The 13,459-nt window shown below is 71.8% G+C and overlaps 1 protein-coding gene across 1 annotated transcript in view; it reads left to right on the top strand.

Moving 5' to 3' along the window:
* The window catches only part of IGSF9 (immunoglobulin superfamily member 9), a 15,316-nt gene extending 2,312 nt beyond the window's left edge, over positions 1 to 13,004 (top strand). Inside the window, 30 exon segments of the mRNA XM_068662771.1 lie at positions 189 to 341; positions 602 to 753; positions 909 to 1,026; positions 1,126 to 1,191; positions 1,194 to 1,266; positions 1,450 to 1,595; positions 1,705 to 1,847; positions 1,927 to 2,002; positions 2,005 to 2,040; positions 2,136 to 2,306; positions 2,679 to 2,819; positions 2,953 to 3,026; positions 3,028 to 3,077; positions 3,175 to 3,350; positions 3,457 to 3,549; positions 3,552 to 3,641; positions 3,644 to 3,705; positions 3,800 to 3,884; positions 4,242 to 4,412; positions 4,555 to 4,600; positions 4,918 to 5,206; positions 5,209 to 5,488; positions 5,491 to 5,535; positions 5,538 to 5,605; positions 5,608 to 6,047; positions 6,149 to 6,300; positions 11,758 to 11,954; positions 12,046 to 12,220; positions 12,319 to 12,421; positions 12,507 to 13,004. Coding sequence (XP_068518872.1) covers positions 189 to 341; positions 602 to 753; positions 909 to 1,026; positions 1,126 to 1,191; positions 1,194 to 1,266; positions 1,450 to 1,595; positions 1,705 to 1,847; positions 1,927 to 2,002; positions 2,005 to 2,040; positions 2,136 to 2,306; positions 2,679 to 2,819; positions 2,953 to 3,026; positions 3,028 to 3,077; positions 3,175 to 3,350; positions 3,457 to 3,549; positions 3,552 to 3,641; positions 3,644 to 3,705; positions 3,800 to 3,884; positions 4,242 to 4,412; positions 4,555 to 4,600; positions 4,918 to 5,206; positions 5,209 to 5,488; positions 5,491 to 5,535; positions 5,538 to 5,605; positions 5,608 to 6,047; positions 6,149 to 6,300; positions 11,758 to 11,954; positions 12,046 to 12,220; positions 12,319 to 12,421; positions 12,507 to 12,648 — 4,013 coding nt within the window. The 3' untranslated portion in view covers positions 12,649 to 13,004.
* Positions 13,005 to 13,459: the final 455 nt, after the last annotated feature.

Below are 13,459 nucleotides of genomic sequence, written 5' to 3'. Positions count from 1 at the left end.
GAGCCCCGGGGGATATCCGAGCCGAGGCTGCGGGTGCCAAAAGGCACCGGGGAGGGGTTTTTGCTGCCAGCCCGAGGGCTTTGGGGGAGCAGGGAGGCCCCTGCATGGGCGGGTGCTCTGCGGAGGTGGTGGCCCCGGGGACGGGGACGTCCCCGAGCTGCTTGGGGCAAACGTTTCTGGCTCGGCAGGTCGCGTGCGGATCGAGGAAGGCGCCTCGCTGCGCATCGACCTGCTGCGTGCCGAGGACCAGGGCTGGTACGAGTGCCGCGTGCTCTTCCTCGACCGGCCCAGCGCCGACGCCGACTTCCAGAACGGCACCTGGATCCACCTCACCGTCAACGGTACGGGTTGGAGCTGCCAGCACGAGCCCAGGCTGCTGCCTGCCCTGCCCTGTGCTGCTCTCGGGTGCTGAGCCCTGTCTGAGGGCTGAATTTGGGGTGGGGGAGCGGTCGTGGTGCGCCCTGTGCCTGCACCCTGCTCCGCTTGGCTTTGTGAAGTGAGGACGGGGGGAGGATTTTGTCGTCCCCCCGGTGCAGGAGGAGCTGGGGCTGGGGCTGGATCGCTCGTTCCCAAGACCGAGGGTCTGTGTTTGCCTTCACAGCGCCCCCCACCTTCCTGGAGACCCCCCCAGCCTTCGTGGAGGTGCGGGACCGGGAGGCACTGAGCCTCACCTGCACGGCCATCGGCAACCCCCAGCCCGTGGTCATCTGGAAGCGGAGCGACCTGGCCGTGCAGAGCGGGGACGCGGTGCAGGTGAGCACGGCGATGCTCAGCATCCCCCAGGGGGGGACTTTGGGTGGGGGGCAAGTCTCAGGGGGCACAGCGACGCTCTCCACGTGGCTGGAGAGCGAGCCCTGGCCACGGGGCCACGGTTCTGAGAGCCTCGGTGGCCACCGGTGACGTTGCAGGTGAGGAACGGGACGCTGAGCATCGCCGTGGTGGAGCGTGCCAGCGCGGGCACCTACACGTGCCACGCTTCCAGCAAGGAGGGCACCATCACCCACACCACCCGCGTGCTCGTGCAGGGTAGGAGCGGGGCCGCTCGCCGAGCCCTGGCGGCGTCACGGGGTCTGTGGCACGGTCCCCAGGTCCCTCACTGTCCCCCGTGTCCCCCCCATGCTGCAGGGCCGCCCGTCATCGTGGTGCCGCCACAGAACGTCACCGTTAACATCTCTCAGGATGCCTTTCTGGCGTCCAGGCCGAGGCGTACCCGGGAAACCTCACCTACACCTGGTTCCAGGGCAGCAGCAACGTCTTCCACCTCAGGTACGGTGGGGACGTGGTGCTGGGGGTGGCACCGAGGTGGCCGCAGGCTCCTGGTGGCTGTCGGAGGCACGGGGACCTCGCCAAATCCCCAACGGCTGCATTGGGGCACGGTGCATGCTGGAGAGCTTCACCCGTCCCGGGTGCCTGCTGCCACCCTCACTCCCACCCTCTCCTCCCTCGCAGCCACCTCCAGGCCCGGGTGCGCGTCCTGGTGGACGGGAGCCTCCTGCTGCAGCGAGCCACCCCGGACGACGCCGGCAAATACACCTGCGTCGCCAGCAACGGGCTCTGGAAGCCACCTTCAGCCTCAGCCTTCGTCACGGTGCTGTGTAAGAGCCGGGGGTGCCCCCATCGGTCTCCGTGGGGTCCCAAGAGCCCTCCCAGCACCCCATGTGTCGTCCCCCCCCCCTCCAGATCCGGCGGTCCCCCCCCCTCCAGATCCGGCGCAGGTGACCACCATGCTCCCGGAGACCCATTTGCCCAAGGGGATGCGGGGCGTGATCCGGTGCCCACCAGGGCCAACCCCCCCCTGCTCTCCGTCAGCTGGACGGCGGGACGGGCGCCCGCTGGAGCTGGGCAAGGTACAACCACCACGGCCCCCCCACCCCCTCACCTGCACCCCACAGCCCCCCGAAATCACCCCCACGCCCTTCCCACCAGCTCCCGGCTGGTCGCGCGACCTGATGGCTCATCGTCATCGCCACGGGGAACGATGACGCGCTGGGGGTGTACACGTGCACCCCTACAACAGCTACGGCACCGCCGGCGCCTCCGGCCCACCCGCGTCCTGCTCAAGGTGGGGGACAGACTGGGGGGGGGGACGGGGGACACAACACTCCGGTGTCCCGTGCCCCCGACACCGTCCCCAGCGCCGTGCGTGGCTCTTGCAGGACCCCCCGCCTTCACCGTGCGCCCCAAGGAGGAATACTTCCAGGAGGTGGGCCGGGAGCTGGTGGTCCCCTGCGTGGCCCATGGGACCCCCCACCCACCATCACCTGGGGAAGGTAAGGAGCACACTGGGTGTCCTGGGACATCATCGTGTGGGTAGTCCCCCAGTCCTTGTCCCCGCAGGAAGCCCTGGGGTCCCACAGGAGGGGAGTTTTGCTTGTGTCACCTTTGTTTTTTAGGAAACGAGGGCAAAATCCTGCCCCTCTGTGTCCAAATCGGCCCCGGGGGGGTGGATCAAGGTCCTGCGAGGGTCTGGGGGCTGTGGGTCGCTGCAGAGGCGCTGGGGACGGGGACAGGGGATGGGGATGGGGACAGGGGATGGGGATGGGACAAGGGATTGGGATGGGGACAAGGGATTGGGATGGGGACAGGGGATGGGGACAGGGACAAGGGATTGGGATGGGGACAAGGATTGGGATGGGGATATCAGCACGATCAGGGTGTCCTTGCCCGCAGGTGGGCAGCGCAGGGCAGAGCGGTGCCAGGTGGATGGAACGGCAGCCTGGTTTTCCGTCCCCTCGTCAAGGAGCAGCACGGGCGCTGGGAGTGCACGGCCACCAACCCGGTGGCCAGCGTCAGCACCGCCACCTCGGTCCACGTCCTGGGTGAGTGGTGGGGCGGCGTCGGTGGGTGCCGAGCCCCAAAAATTGGGGGTGTGGAAGGTTTGGAAACGCTCCCGGGGTTTGGTTATCCAAGCTGCCCCCGTCCCATGTGGTTTCTCTCTCCTTTGGGTGCCAGGGACCAGTCCCCACGCTGTCACCAACGTCTCGGTGCTGCCGCTGCTGCTGGCGGCCAACATCTCCTGGGAGCCGGGGCTTTGACGGGGGCTACTTCCAGAGGTTCAGCGTCTGGTACACGCCGCTGTGAGTCCCCCCCGGGGGTTTGGAGGGTGGCACCGGGTGGCCCCCAGCCCCTCGGCGTCCCTCGGCCACGGGCTCAGGGCTCCCCCCGTCCCCGCAGGGCGAAGCACCCGCCCCGTGCCCACCACGACTGGGTGTCGCTCTCGGTGCCGCCGGGGGCTCAGCACCTCTTGGTGGAGAACCTGCAGCCGGACACCAGCTACCAGTTCAGCGTCCTGGCCCAGAACAAACTGGGCAGCGGCCCCTTCAGCCAGATCGTCACCTCCGTGCCCAGGGGTAAGAGCAGGGTGCCTCGAAGCCCCCCCAAAACTCCCCCAAAGCTCCGGTTTCCACCCCGCTCTCCCTCCCCGGCCGCCCGTGCCAGCGTCCCCTTTCTCCCAAGGCTTCCCAGTGACCACAGTGCCTCCGGAGCCACCGGCCATGACCGTGCACGTCTTCCTGTCCCCGCCGCAGGCCCTGAGCGCCAACGAGACGTCGCGGGGGTCCTGCTGCGCTGGGAGCCCCCGGCCCAGCTCTCGGTGGCGCTGAGCGGCTACGCCCTGGAGCTGCGGCAGGACAAGGGCGGCTGGAGGTGCTGGAGCGCTCCATCCCCGGCACGGAGAGCCAGGTGCTGGTGCCAGGGCTCATCAAGGTGCGGTGCTGCGTGGTCGGGGAGGGGTTGGGGTCTCTGCGGGGACGCAGGGAGGAGGGGGTGAGGCTGACGGCGCTCTGCTCGCCCCCCCCAGGACGCCTTCTATGAGTTCCGCCTGGTGGCCTTCGCGGGCAGCTACATCAGCGACCCCAGCAACACGGTGAACGTCTCCACGGCAGGTAAGGGGCTGCGCTGCGCCCGCCCGCTCCTCCAGCTGGGAGGCAGGAACCGAGGAGGGAGGGAGTTTGCCCTAAATGAAAATCCCCTTTTTGGGTTCCAGCCCCAAAACTAGACCAGGGACTGCATCCTGAGAAGCGGGCACTGCGGGAGCACTCATCCCATGCACGCCTCTTGCATGGTTTTGGTTTTGGGTAGCAGGGGAGCTCCGCCTGGTGTCCCCACTGCCAGCACCCTGGGGGGCAGGTCCCCCTGCAGCCCCCAAGGCTTTGCCATCCCCTCTGTGGTGCCATCAAGGCGCTGGAGGCCGCTCTGGGGTGCTGAGCGGGTGCCCCAGCTCCGTCTCCCATCCGGCACAGGCATGGAGGTGTACCCGTCCCGCACCCAGCTCCCCGAGCTGCTCCCGCAGCCGGTGCTGGCGGGGGTCATCGGTGGGATCTGCTTCCTCAGCGTGGCCGTCATCTTCAGCACCGTGGCCGCCTGCATCATGAACCGCCGGCGCGCCGCGCGCATCCAGAAGCGAAGGCAAGGTAGGAGCCAGCGCCTCCCGGGGGGGAGCTTGAGCCATGGGATGGGGCGGGGGGGGCTGCCATCTCCTTCCTCTCCTCTCGTCTCCTCTCATCACCATGCGTCGCTCGCCGTGCGACCCCGTGTGTTCTCATCACCTTCCAGATCCACCGCTCGTCTTCTCCCCCAGCCAGAAGCTCCCTGCTCCGCAGTAAGTCGCGCCACCCCACGCTCCCCCTTCCCCCCCCATCATCATCATCATCATCATCATCATCATCATCCATCCGCTGGCTTGGGGCAGGGACCGGGAGCGGGGCGGGACTCGGGGCACCCATGGGTGCTCTGCTTTCCCCTCGGGGGGGGGGCTCATGGCCAAAGCAAGCAAGCAGGGAGCACCCGGAGCACGGCTGCCACGTCCCGCAGGGCACGGCACCGCCCGGGGGCTGCCCAATGTGAGCCCCCTAATTATGGGGGGGGTCCAAACGAGCTGGAACGGGGATCCCGCAGCCGTTGCCCGTTTCCTTCCAGCCCTTCTCACGGCGCTGGTAGCCCGGCTGGTGTGGCAACCAAGCTGAAGCTGCAGCCCTCCCCCTGCCCCAGCCTGCGCCGGGCGCTGCTTTGGGGCGAAAAAGCCGGCACCAGCCTGGGGCTCAGCATCGCCGGGGCCGGGTCCGGCTACGCCGTCTACGAGAGCCACCTGGGGGAGCACGGGGGGGACCCCGGCCCCCTGGAGCGCATCCGCCGCGGCCCCGACGGCCGCTTCGTGGTGGAGACCACCCAGAAGGAGAGCGCCTTCGCCCCCCCGCCCCGGGACCCCCGACACCCAGGGGACCCCAACCGGAGGACGAGGAAGAGGAGGAGGAAGAGGAGAAGGAGCCCGTTTGGCATCAGGGGGTGGCGTTGCGACCCCGGCCCCCCGGGGACCCCCCCGCACCCTCCGGCCGCCGTCGGGGCCGTTATTTCGGCTACGGCAGCAGCAGCCCCGTGCCCGAAGCGGCCGCCCTGTGCATCGTCGACGTCAGCCCCGTGGCCTCCGCCGCCACTCTGCCTTACAGCCCCGGCCCCCCCAGCACCCGCTGGGACTCGCTGCCCCTCCAGGGCCCCCCCACCCCGGCCGCCGCCAGCCCCCCAGCCTGCCGCGGCCCCCCCGGCCCCGAGCGGCATCCTGCAGTACCTGAGCCTGCCCTTCTTTAAGGAGATGTGCGTGGATGGAGACTGGCCCCCCCCCCGAGGACCCCCCGCAGCAGCCCCCCGCTCCCCCCCAGCACCCCGGGGGGGGGGCCGGACTGCACGGACCCATGTGCCAAGGCCGCGGCCCCCCCCGCCGCCACCCTCCTGCAGCCCCCCAAGCTGCCCCTGGGCCCTTCCAAGGCCTCGCTGCCCGGCCCCCCCGCCTGGCCGGCCCCCCAGGAACCGACCCACCGTGGTGCCCCCCCCGGCAGCAGGACTGAAACTGGGGATGTGCCCCCCCCGGAGAAGTTGCCACGGGGCAGCTTGACCAGCCAGAGCAGCGGCCGGGGCAGCGCTTCCTTCCTGCGCCCCCCCTCCTTGGCACCATCCCTGGGGGGGCCCGGCCCTGGTACCCCCCCGGGGGACGGGGGCAGCTGGCAGGAGGGCAAGGTGAGCACGGAGCCAGCCCTGAGCGGTGCGGGGAAGAGGTGAGGATGCGCTCCTTGGGGACACGGGGGGGGGTGACAGCGTGGCATGGGGGGGGGTGGCAGGTGATGGGACCCCCCCCTTAACACTTTAACCCCCCCAGGAGGGACACCTCGGTGGACGAGAGCTACGAGTGGGACGCGGAGGTGACGCTGGCCTCCGACCTCCTGGCCGCCCTCCAGCTCTACCGTGCCGGAGCCCCCCCCCGGCCCCTCTCCACCATCGCCCTCCAGGACCTCGAGCGGCAGCAGCAGCGTGAGTGTGACCCCCCCCCCTTATTATCGCATCCCCCCCCGGCCACCTTTTGGGGATAGGGGGTCCTCGAGGCACCGCGGTGCCCCTGGTGGGGTTTTGGGGGGGGGGGGCACCCTGGGGGTGTTGCTCGGGGGCCGGACGCTGCCTCTCTCCCCGCAGAGCCCGGTGGCGGCGGCTCCTCGCCGGTGACCTCGGTGTCGGCGGAGGCGCTGGGGGGGGCGGGCGGCCCCCCCCCAGCACGGGCGGCGCAGGGAGGGGGCCCAGCAGCGGCGGCGGCAGAGGCCGGGGGGGCGCGGGGGCTGCGGTGAGGGCTGCGAGCTGGCAACGCTGCTCTAAGGGGGGGTGGGGGGGGCGTGTGGCCCCCCCCCCCGTCCCCACGGTGTCCCCATGGTGTCCCCACGGTGTCCCCTTGTTTGGGATTGGGGGGGGGAATAAAGAGATGTGAGCGCACCCCACGGGCTCATGCACCCACTGTGCCCCCCCCCAGCACGGGGACCCCCCCCCCACCCTATGTAGCCCCCAGCCCCTGTGCTCCCCAGGGTGCTGTGACCCCCCCCAGCCTGGATCCTACAGCATCCTTCCCAAAACCCGGTGCCCCCCCCACAAATCCCTGTCACCCCCCAAAATTCCTGGTGCCCCCCTGACCCCCGTTACCCCCCCCTCCCCAAATCCCTGTTATCCCCCCCCATCCCCGTTACCCCTCCCCAAATCCTGGTGCCCCCCCCCATCCCCATAACCCCCCCAAATCCCCATTACCCCCCCCATTCTCCCGGTCCTGCTGTGCCCCCCCCGGGGGGGGGTCCCTGTAACCCCCTCGCCCCCCTCCCGCTGCCCCCATCCCGCTCCCGGTGCTCCGGATGCTGCCCCCCCCCCCCCCTCCCCGTCCTGTCCCGTCCCCCCCCCCCGGGATGGGCGGGGGCTGGGGGGCGGGGCCTCTTCGCGGGGGGGCGGGGCCTGCGTGCCGCGTTCCCTTATATGGCCATGTCGTGGGATCGCGTCATCGGGGGGCGGGGCCGGGGAATACGTCACCCCCCCCCCCCTCGGAGCTTGGGGGGGCGGCAGCGGGGGGCACCCGGGGCTGTGACCCCCCGGTCACCGCGGGTCACCCCCCGGGCGTCACCCCCGGGTCACTCCGGTGTCACTCCGGTGTCACCCCTGCACGCCCCCCCCCCTCCCCACGTCCCCCCTGCCTGTCCCCTGTGCCCCCCCCCCAGTGTCACCCCCGCCCCCCCCCTGATGTCACCCCGTGTCCCCAGCCTTGTCCCCCAGGGGTGTCCCCCTGGGGTGTCCCCCTGTCCCCCAGTGTCACCCCCTGTCACCCTGTGTCCCCCTAGGGGTCCTGCCCCCCCCCTCTCTCCCCCCGGGGGGGTCTGTTTCAGGTCCCCCCCCCCTCCTGCCCCAGGGTCCTGTCCCCGTGTCACCCTGCGTCACCCCCCTGCCACCCCACCCTTGTCCCTCCAGCATCCTGCCCCTGCGTCACCCCTGTCCCCTTCTCTGTGCCCCCCCCATGTCACCCCGGGCCTGTCCCCCCCCCCCCATGTGCTTTGTCCCCCCCTGCACCACCCCCCTCCTGCTCTCTGTGTCACTCCTCTGTCACTTTTGTCCCCCCCCTCCACGGGTCCTGCCCCCCTGTGTCACCCCCAGGGTCCTGTCACTGTCACCCCCACCCCGTCACCCCACCCCTGCCCCCCTTCTTGCACCCCCACATCACCCCCACCCCCCCAGTGTCACCCCTGTCCCATGGCTCACCATGTCCCACCTTGTCCCCTCACCCCCATGCCCCCCCCCCGCCACGTGCCCCTGTCCCCGCAGCCGTCCCCTGGGGACCCCCCCTGGGAACCCCCCGGGGAATCCCCAGGGGCCACCCATGATGGGGGGGGGGGACACACGGGGGGGGAACCCAACCATGTGGCACCCATGGGTGCAGCAGGAGCCGTGGCCACCACGGGGTGGGGGACACGGTGGGGCTGGGGTCCTCGCCACGGGGGTACCGAGGAGGGTGGCACCTCGCTTTTGGGGGGGGGGCTGGGTTTTGGGTTTTGGGTGCTGGGGTTGGGGGGGGGGGTTGGGGACACGGGGACGTTGCGGCGGTGGCCCTGCCACCCGTTCCGGAGGCAGGCGGTGGCGCGGGGCCGAGGTTTGTTTGTTGTTTTGGTGGAGCCTCCAAGGAGACGGGACGGGGGCAGGCGCCAGCCACCGGCCCTCCCCGCCCCGCCGGGGCCACCACGGGGCCGCCGTGTCCCCGCGGGGGCTGTGGCCCCCCCCTCATGGCTGTCCCCTTGCCACCGTAGCCAGGATGTGTCACCACCACCGTGGCCACCACCACCACCACGGTCCCCCCCGTGCCACCGCGGTTGGCTTGCGCCCTGGCTGCACGCGTGGCCCTGTGCCATCGCGGCCACCTCGTCCCCACCACGGTCCCTATGTCCCCACCGTGTCCCCACCACAGCCACTGTCACCCTGAGCCACCACGGCCACCGCGTCCCCACCGCAGCCATGTCACAGCTTACCACGGCCACCGTCTTCCCCACCACAAGCTCCGTGTCCTCTGCCACCACGGCCCCCACCACGGCCACCCCATGGCCACCTTGTCCCCACCACAGCCACTTTGTCCCCCCACGGCCACCCCATGGCCACGCTGTCCCCACCACGGCCACCACAGCCCCCGTGTCCCCTGCCACCATAGCTCTGTCCCCTCACCCCATCCCCACCCTGTCCCCACCTTGGCCACCGTGTCCGTGCCACGGCCCCGTGCCCACCGCCACGACCCCCGTGTCCCTGCCACCACGGTCCCCATGTCCCTAATCCACCCCCCCCATCCCCATTACAACCCCCCCATCCCCATTACACCCCCCCTGTCCCCATTACACCCCCCCTGACCCCAATACAACCCCCCCACGGCCACCCCGTGGCCACCCCGGTCCCGATCCCGGTGCCGGTCCCGGTCCCTTTGCCGGTGCCGGTGCCGGTGCCGGTGCCCCCGGGGCGGGGCGGCTCTGCCCGGGGCTCGGTGGCGGCGCTGCCCCGTTCCCGGCCCTGCGGACCCGCCCCGGGAGCGGGCGGTCCCGGGCCGCCCCCGGCCGCGCTGACATCAGCCGTGAAAAGGGCGCGGGCGGCGGCATCCGCCACTGCCGCACCGGGACCGCGGGATCGGCACCGCAGGTAGGGCACCGGGCACCGGGCACCGGGCACCGGGTACCGGGCGGCGCCCTCGGGCTCAAACCGGGCGGCAGGTGGGGACGGGGATAAAAGGGATGGGGATAGGGAACGGCACCGGGATCGGGACCGGCTCCGTTTGCGCTGTCCTAAAATGGCCGGGGCCGCCCCGTCCCGGTGCCCCCGGGGCTGTCCCGGTGCCCCCGCCCCCGGTAACGGCCCCGGGGGAGCCGCCGGGACTCGCGGCCGCGCCCGGGAAACGGGAGCCGGGTGCGGCTTCCGGCCCCGCTGCCCCCGGGGGGGGGTGTTTGGGAGGGGGGGGGACCGGGACCGTGCCGGGGCTGTGGTCGCCAAACCGGGACAGAGCCCCCTCCCCTCCCCGCTGCTCCCGGTCCCCGCCCCGGTGCCCCCCGCGCCGTGCCCGTGGGGTCCCCCCGGGTGTCCCCTCCCTCCCTGGTGGCCGCGGGGTCCCCGCGGTGGCCGTGTCCCAGCCGAGGGTCCCCTCCCTGCTGGCCCCGGGGGGCGAGGGGGGTCTTTGGAGACCCCAGGGTGGTCGTGCCCGGGGTCCCGTCCCCTCCCCGCTGCCCTCGGGGGTCCCTAGGGTGGCTGCGTGCTCCCTGGCGGTCCCCTCCCCATCGGCCCCGGGGGGTCCCCTGAGGTCCCCAGGGTGGCCTTGTCCCCGCTGGGCTGGGCAAAGCCCCCTCCCCACTGGCCCCGGGGGGGGGGTCTCTGGGGTCACCAGTGCAGCCGCACCCCCCCCCCGGGACCCCCACCCCACGATGCCCGGAGGGTCCCCAAGGTTCCCACATCCCCAGGGGCTTTGGGCACGGTCCCCTCCCCGCCACCCCCCTGGGGTGACTCCGGGGGTCCCCAAAACCGGGCGCAAGCCCCCGCGCGGTCCCCAGGGCGGCCGCGCCGCAGCTGGGCTGGGTCCGGCCCTCCCTCCCCTCCCGCCTGGGCAAGCCCCAGCTGTGTCGGGAAATCAGCGCTGTCTGCACCAATTTCAGCTCCTCTTTTGTTTCCCAACCCGCTTGGCCCCCGGCCGGGCGCTCCCAGGCCCCGGGGAAGCGACTTTCACCCCCCCCCCCCCCCCCCCTCCCTCCCCGCCGGCGCTGGCTGCGCCCCAGCCCCACGCCCCGGCGGCCACGGGGAGCTCGCTTGGCCACGGGTGGCTTTGGGGCACCCCCGTGGTTTTGGGGTTCCCTCGAGGCTTTAGGGTGCCCCGGCGCTCATCGGTGGTCTCAGGGTGGTCGCGGTGCGGAGGTTTTGCACCGACCCCCGGCTGCTTCCCTACTTTTTGGGTTTTTTTTTGCTTTTCGTCCCGCTGAACCAGGGCGGTTTCGCCCCTTGGGGACACGAGCACCGAAGCTGGGGGCACGCGAGGGACGGGGTCCGGGCTGAGCCCACCCCAAGGGAGCAGCGGGGACCCTCGCCCCCAGAGCAGGAGCGGGTGCAGGGGGCGACGCGTGGCCCCATGTGCCCCTCACGTGGGTGGAGGGCGTCGGGAGCACCCCGGGGTGGGGAGCACCCCAACCGCGCGGCGCTGCTCGGCACAGTGTCTTGCACAACCGCCCCACGTGGGTGGCACCGGGCACGGGGACGCTGTCACCGGCACCCACCCGTGGGGGACCACCGGGCTCCGGTTGCTCTGCCGGGGTGGGGACGCAGCCCCGGAGCTGGGGGAGTTGGGGGGGGGCAGGATGAGGCCATCGCCCACGCCCCGTGGAGCTGGAGCCTGAGCTCGGTGGGCCGGGAGCTGGGCACGGCGTCAGGCTGAGGCGATGGGCGCCGTTCCCGGGGTGGCGTGGGGCTCCCGGGCCGGTCCCGGATCTGGCACCCGTCCCGTACAAACGGGGCGAGCTTCGCAAACAAGCTCCGACCGGCAGCGAGCTCCTGCCAAGTCCACGCCTCGGCGGGGCCAAGCCGCTGGGATGAGGATGCTCGGGTAGCCGGGGGGGGGCCCTTGGGTGGGCACGGCGCAGCAGCACCGCGGGGGCTTCCTTTTGGCTAGCATGGGGGGCACCGGGAGGTCCCCAAGGTGCATGGAGCGTGCACCCCAGCCCCAGGAGGGAGCCGAGCAGGAAGCAGGGAGGGGAGGGCAGCACCCAGGCAGCGCCTGGCACGGGTGATAAGGCTCCGTGCCGGACATCCAGCGAGCCTGGCCGGGCAGGATGCGGCCCCTGCGGCCAGCTCGGGCACTGCCACATCGCCGGGAGGTCCCCGTGTCACCCTGCGTCCCCAAGGCGCTGCAGCCACGGGGTTAGCCGGGGCTGACGGGGGGGTTCCCGGTGTGTCCTGCAGACCCCCCAGCCGTCGGCATGGCCAACCGGGGACCGTCGTACGGGCTGAGCCGGGAGGTGCAGCAGAAAATCGACCGGCAGTACGACCCCGAGCTGGAGCAGGTGCTGGTGCGCTGGATGATGGGGCAGTGCGGCGGTGACATCCCGCAACCCGCGCCCGGCCGCGACGGCTTCCAGCAGTGGCTCAAGGACGGCACCGTGAGTCCCCGGGGAGGGGTCACCGGGTACTCGGTGGGGTCGGGGAGGAGCGGTGTCACCTCCCTTGACCCCCCCCCGCATGTCCCCGCAGGTGCTGTGCCGGCTCATCAACAGCCTGTACCCGCGGGGCCAGGGGCCGGTGGCCAAAATCCAGGCGTCCACCATGGCCTTCAAGCAGATGGAGCAAATCTCGCAGTTCCTGCAGGCGGCCGAGCGCTACGGCATCGCCGCCACCGACATCTTCCAGACGGTTGACCTGTGGGAAGGTGAGGGGCCGGGATGGGATGGGTTGGGGTGGGGGGACACACGCGGGACCCCGTTGTCCCCGAGGGACCGGTGACAACCCCGCGGTGGCACCCGGCAGGGAAGAACATGGCATGCGTGCAGAGGACCCTGATGAACCTGGGCAGCCTGGCGGTGGCCAAGGGCGACGGGCTCTTCGTGGGAGACCCCAACTGGTTCCCCAAGTAGGTAGAGGGCTGGGTGGGCTGGGGGGGGGGGGTGGTGGGTGGGTGGGCACCCAGGGGGCCGTGACACCCGCGGTGCCCGCAGGAAATCCCAGGAGAACCGGCGCGTCTTCTCCGAGGACAAGCTGAAGGAGGGGCAGAACGTCATCGGGCTGCAGATGGGCACCAACCGGGGCGCCTCGCAGGCGGGCATGACGGGCTACGGCATGCCCCGCCAGATCCTCTGAGACCCCCCCCCCGCAGCATCCTGCCCCCCCCCCCCCCCAGCCACCCAAAAGGGTCTCCCGGTGCTGGGGGGGGGGTCCCCAACCCGCCTCGCCCCTCCCCGTGGACCAACAACCGGCTACTGGGGCCGTGCCCCCCCCCCCCCGCCCTCCCCAACGCCCGGGGTCGCGGCTCGCCCGCCTGCCAGTATTTCCAGGACCAAAGTTTCGAGTTTTTATAATTATTATTTCGCTCCCGGGGGGCAAGGGGGGGGCGGTTGCGCTGGCCCCCTGCCCCCCACCGCTGTGCCTTGGGGGCCGTGCTGGGGAGAGCCCCCCCCCCCAGCTCACCCCAATAAACGGCCCCCCTCTTGTTTCCAGTGTGTGGGTCAGTGTGGTTGGGGACCTGGGGGGGGGTCTTTTGGGGGGGGGGGACACGAGGCCAAAACTGAAGGGGAGGGGAGACCCCAGGGGTTTGGGGGTGGACCCTGTATGGGGGGGACACCCGGGGGGGGGGCTCACCCTGGTGTGGACACCCTATGGGGGGGGGGCAGCAGAGGGGTCCCCAATGTATGGGGGGGGCAGAGGGGACCCTGACCTGGAGGGGGGGGCAGCAGAGGGGACCCCAGCCCAGATATTAGTGGGGGGGGGTCCCCAACCCCAGGGGGTGCTGGAGGGGACCCCAGCCTGGGGGGTGGCCGGGGGGCATACCCCAACCCGGGGGTCGGTGCCCCCCCCCCCCAAACCTCGCAGCACGTGGCGGTGCCAACCCACGTGGAGGGGCGGGGCCACGGGCGGGGGGGCGGGGCTAGCGGCGAGGGGCGGGGCAGGCGCC

This window comes from Anas acuta, chromosome 28, assembly GCF_963932015.1.
Source record: "Anas acuta chromosome 28, bAnaAcu1.1, whole genome shotgun sequence".
Taxonomy (NCBI): domain Eukaryota; kingdom Metazoa; phylum Chordata; class Aves; order Anseriformes; family Anatidae; genus Anas; species Anas acuta.
Note: the sequence above shows the minus strand (reverse complement) of the source record. Positions and strands in the feature narration are given on the sequence as shown.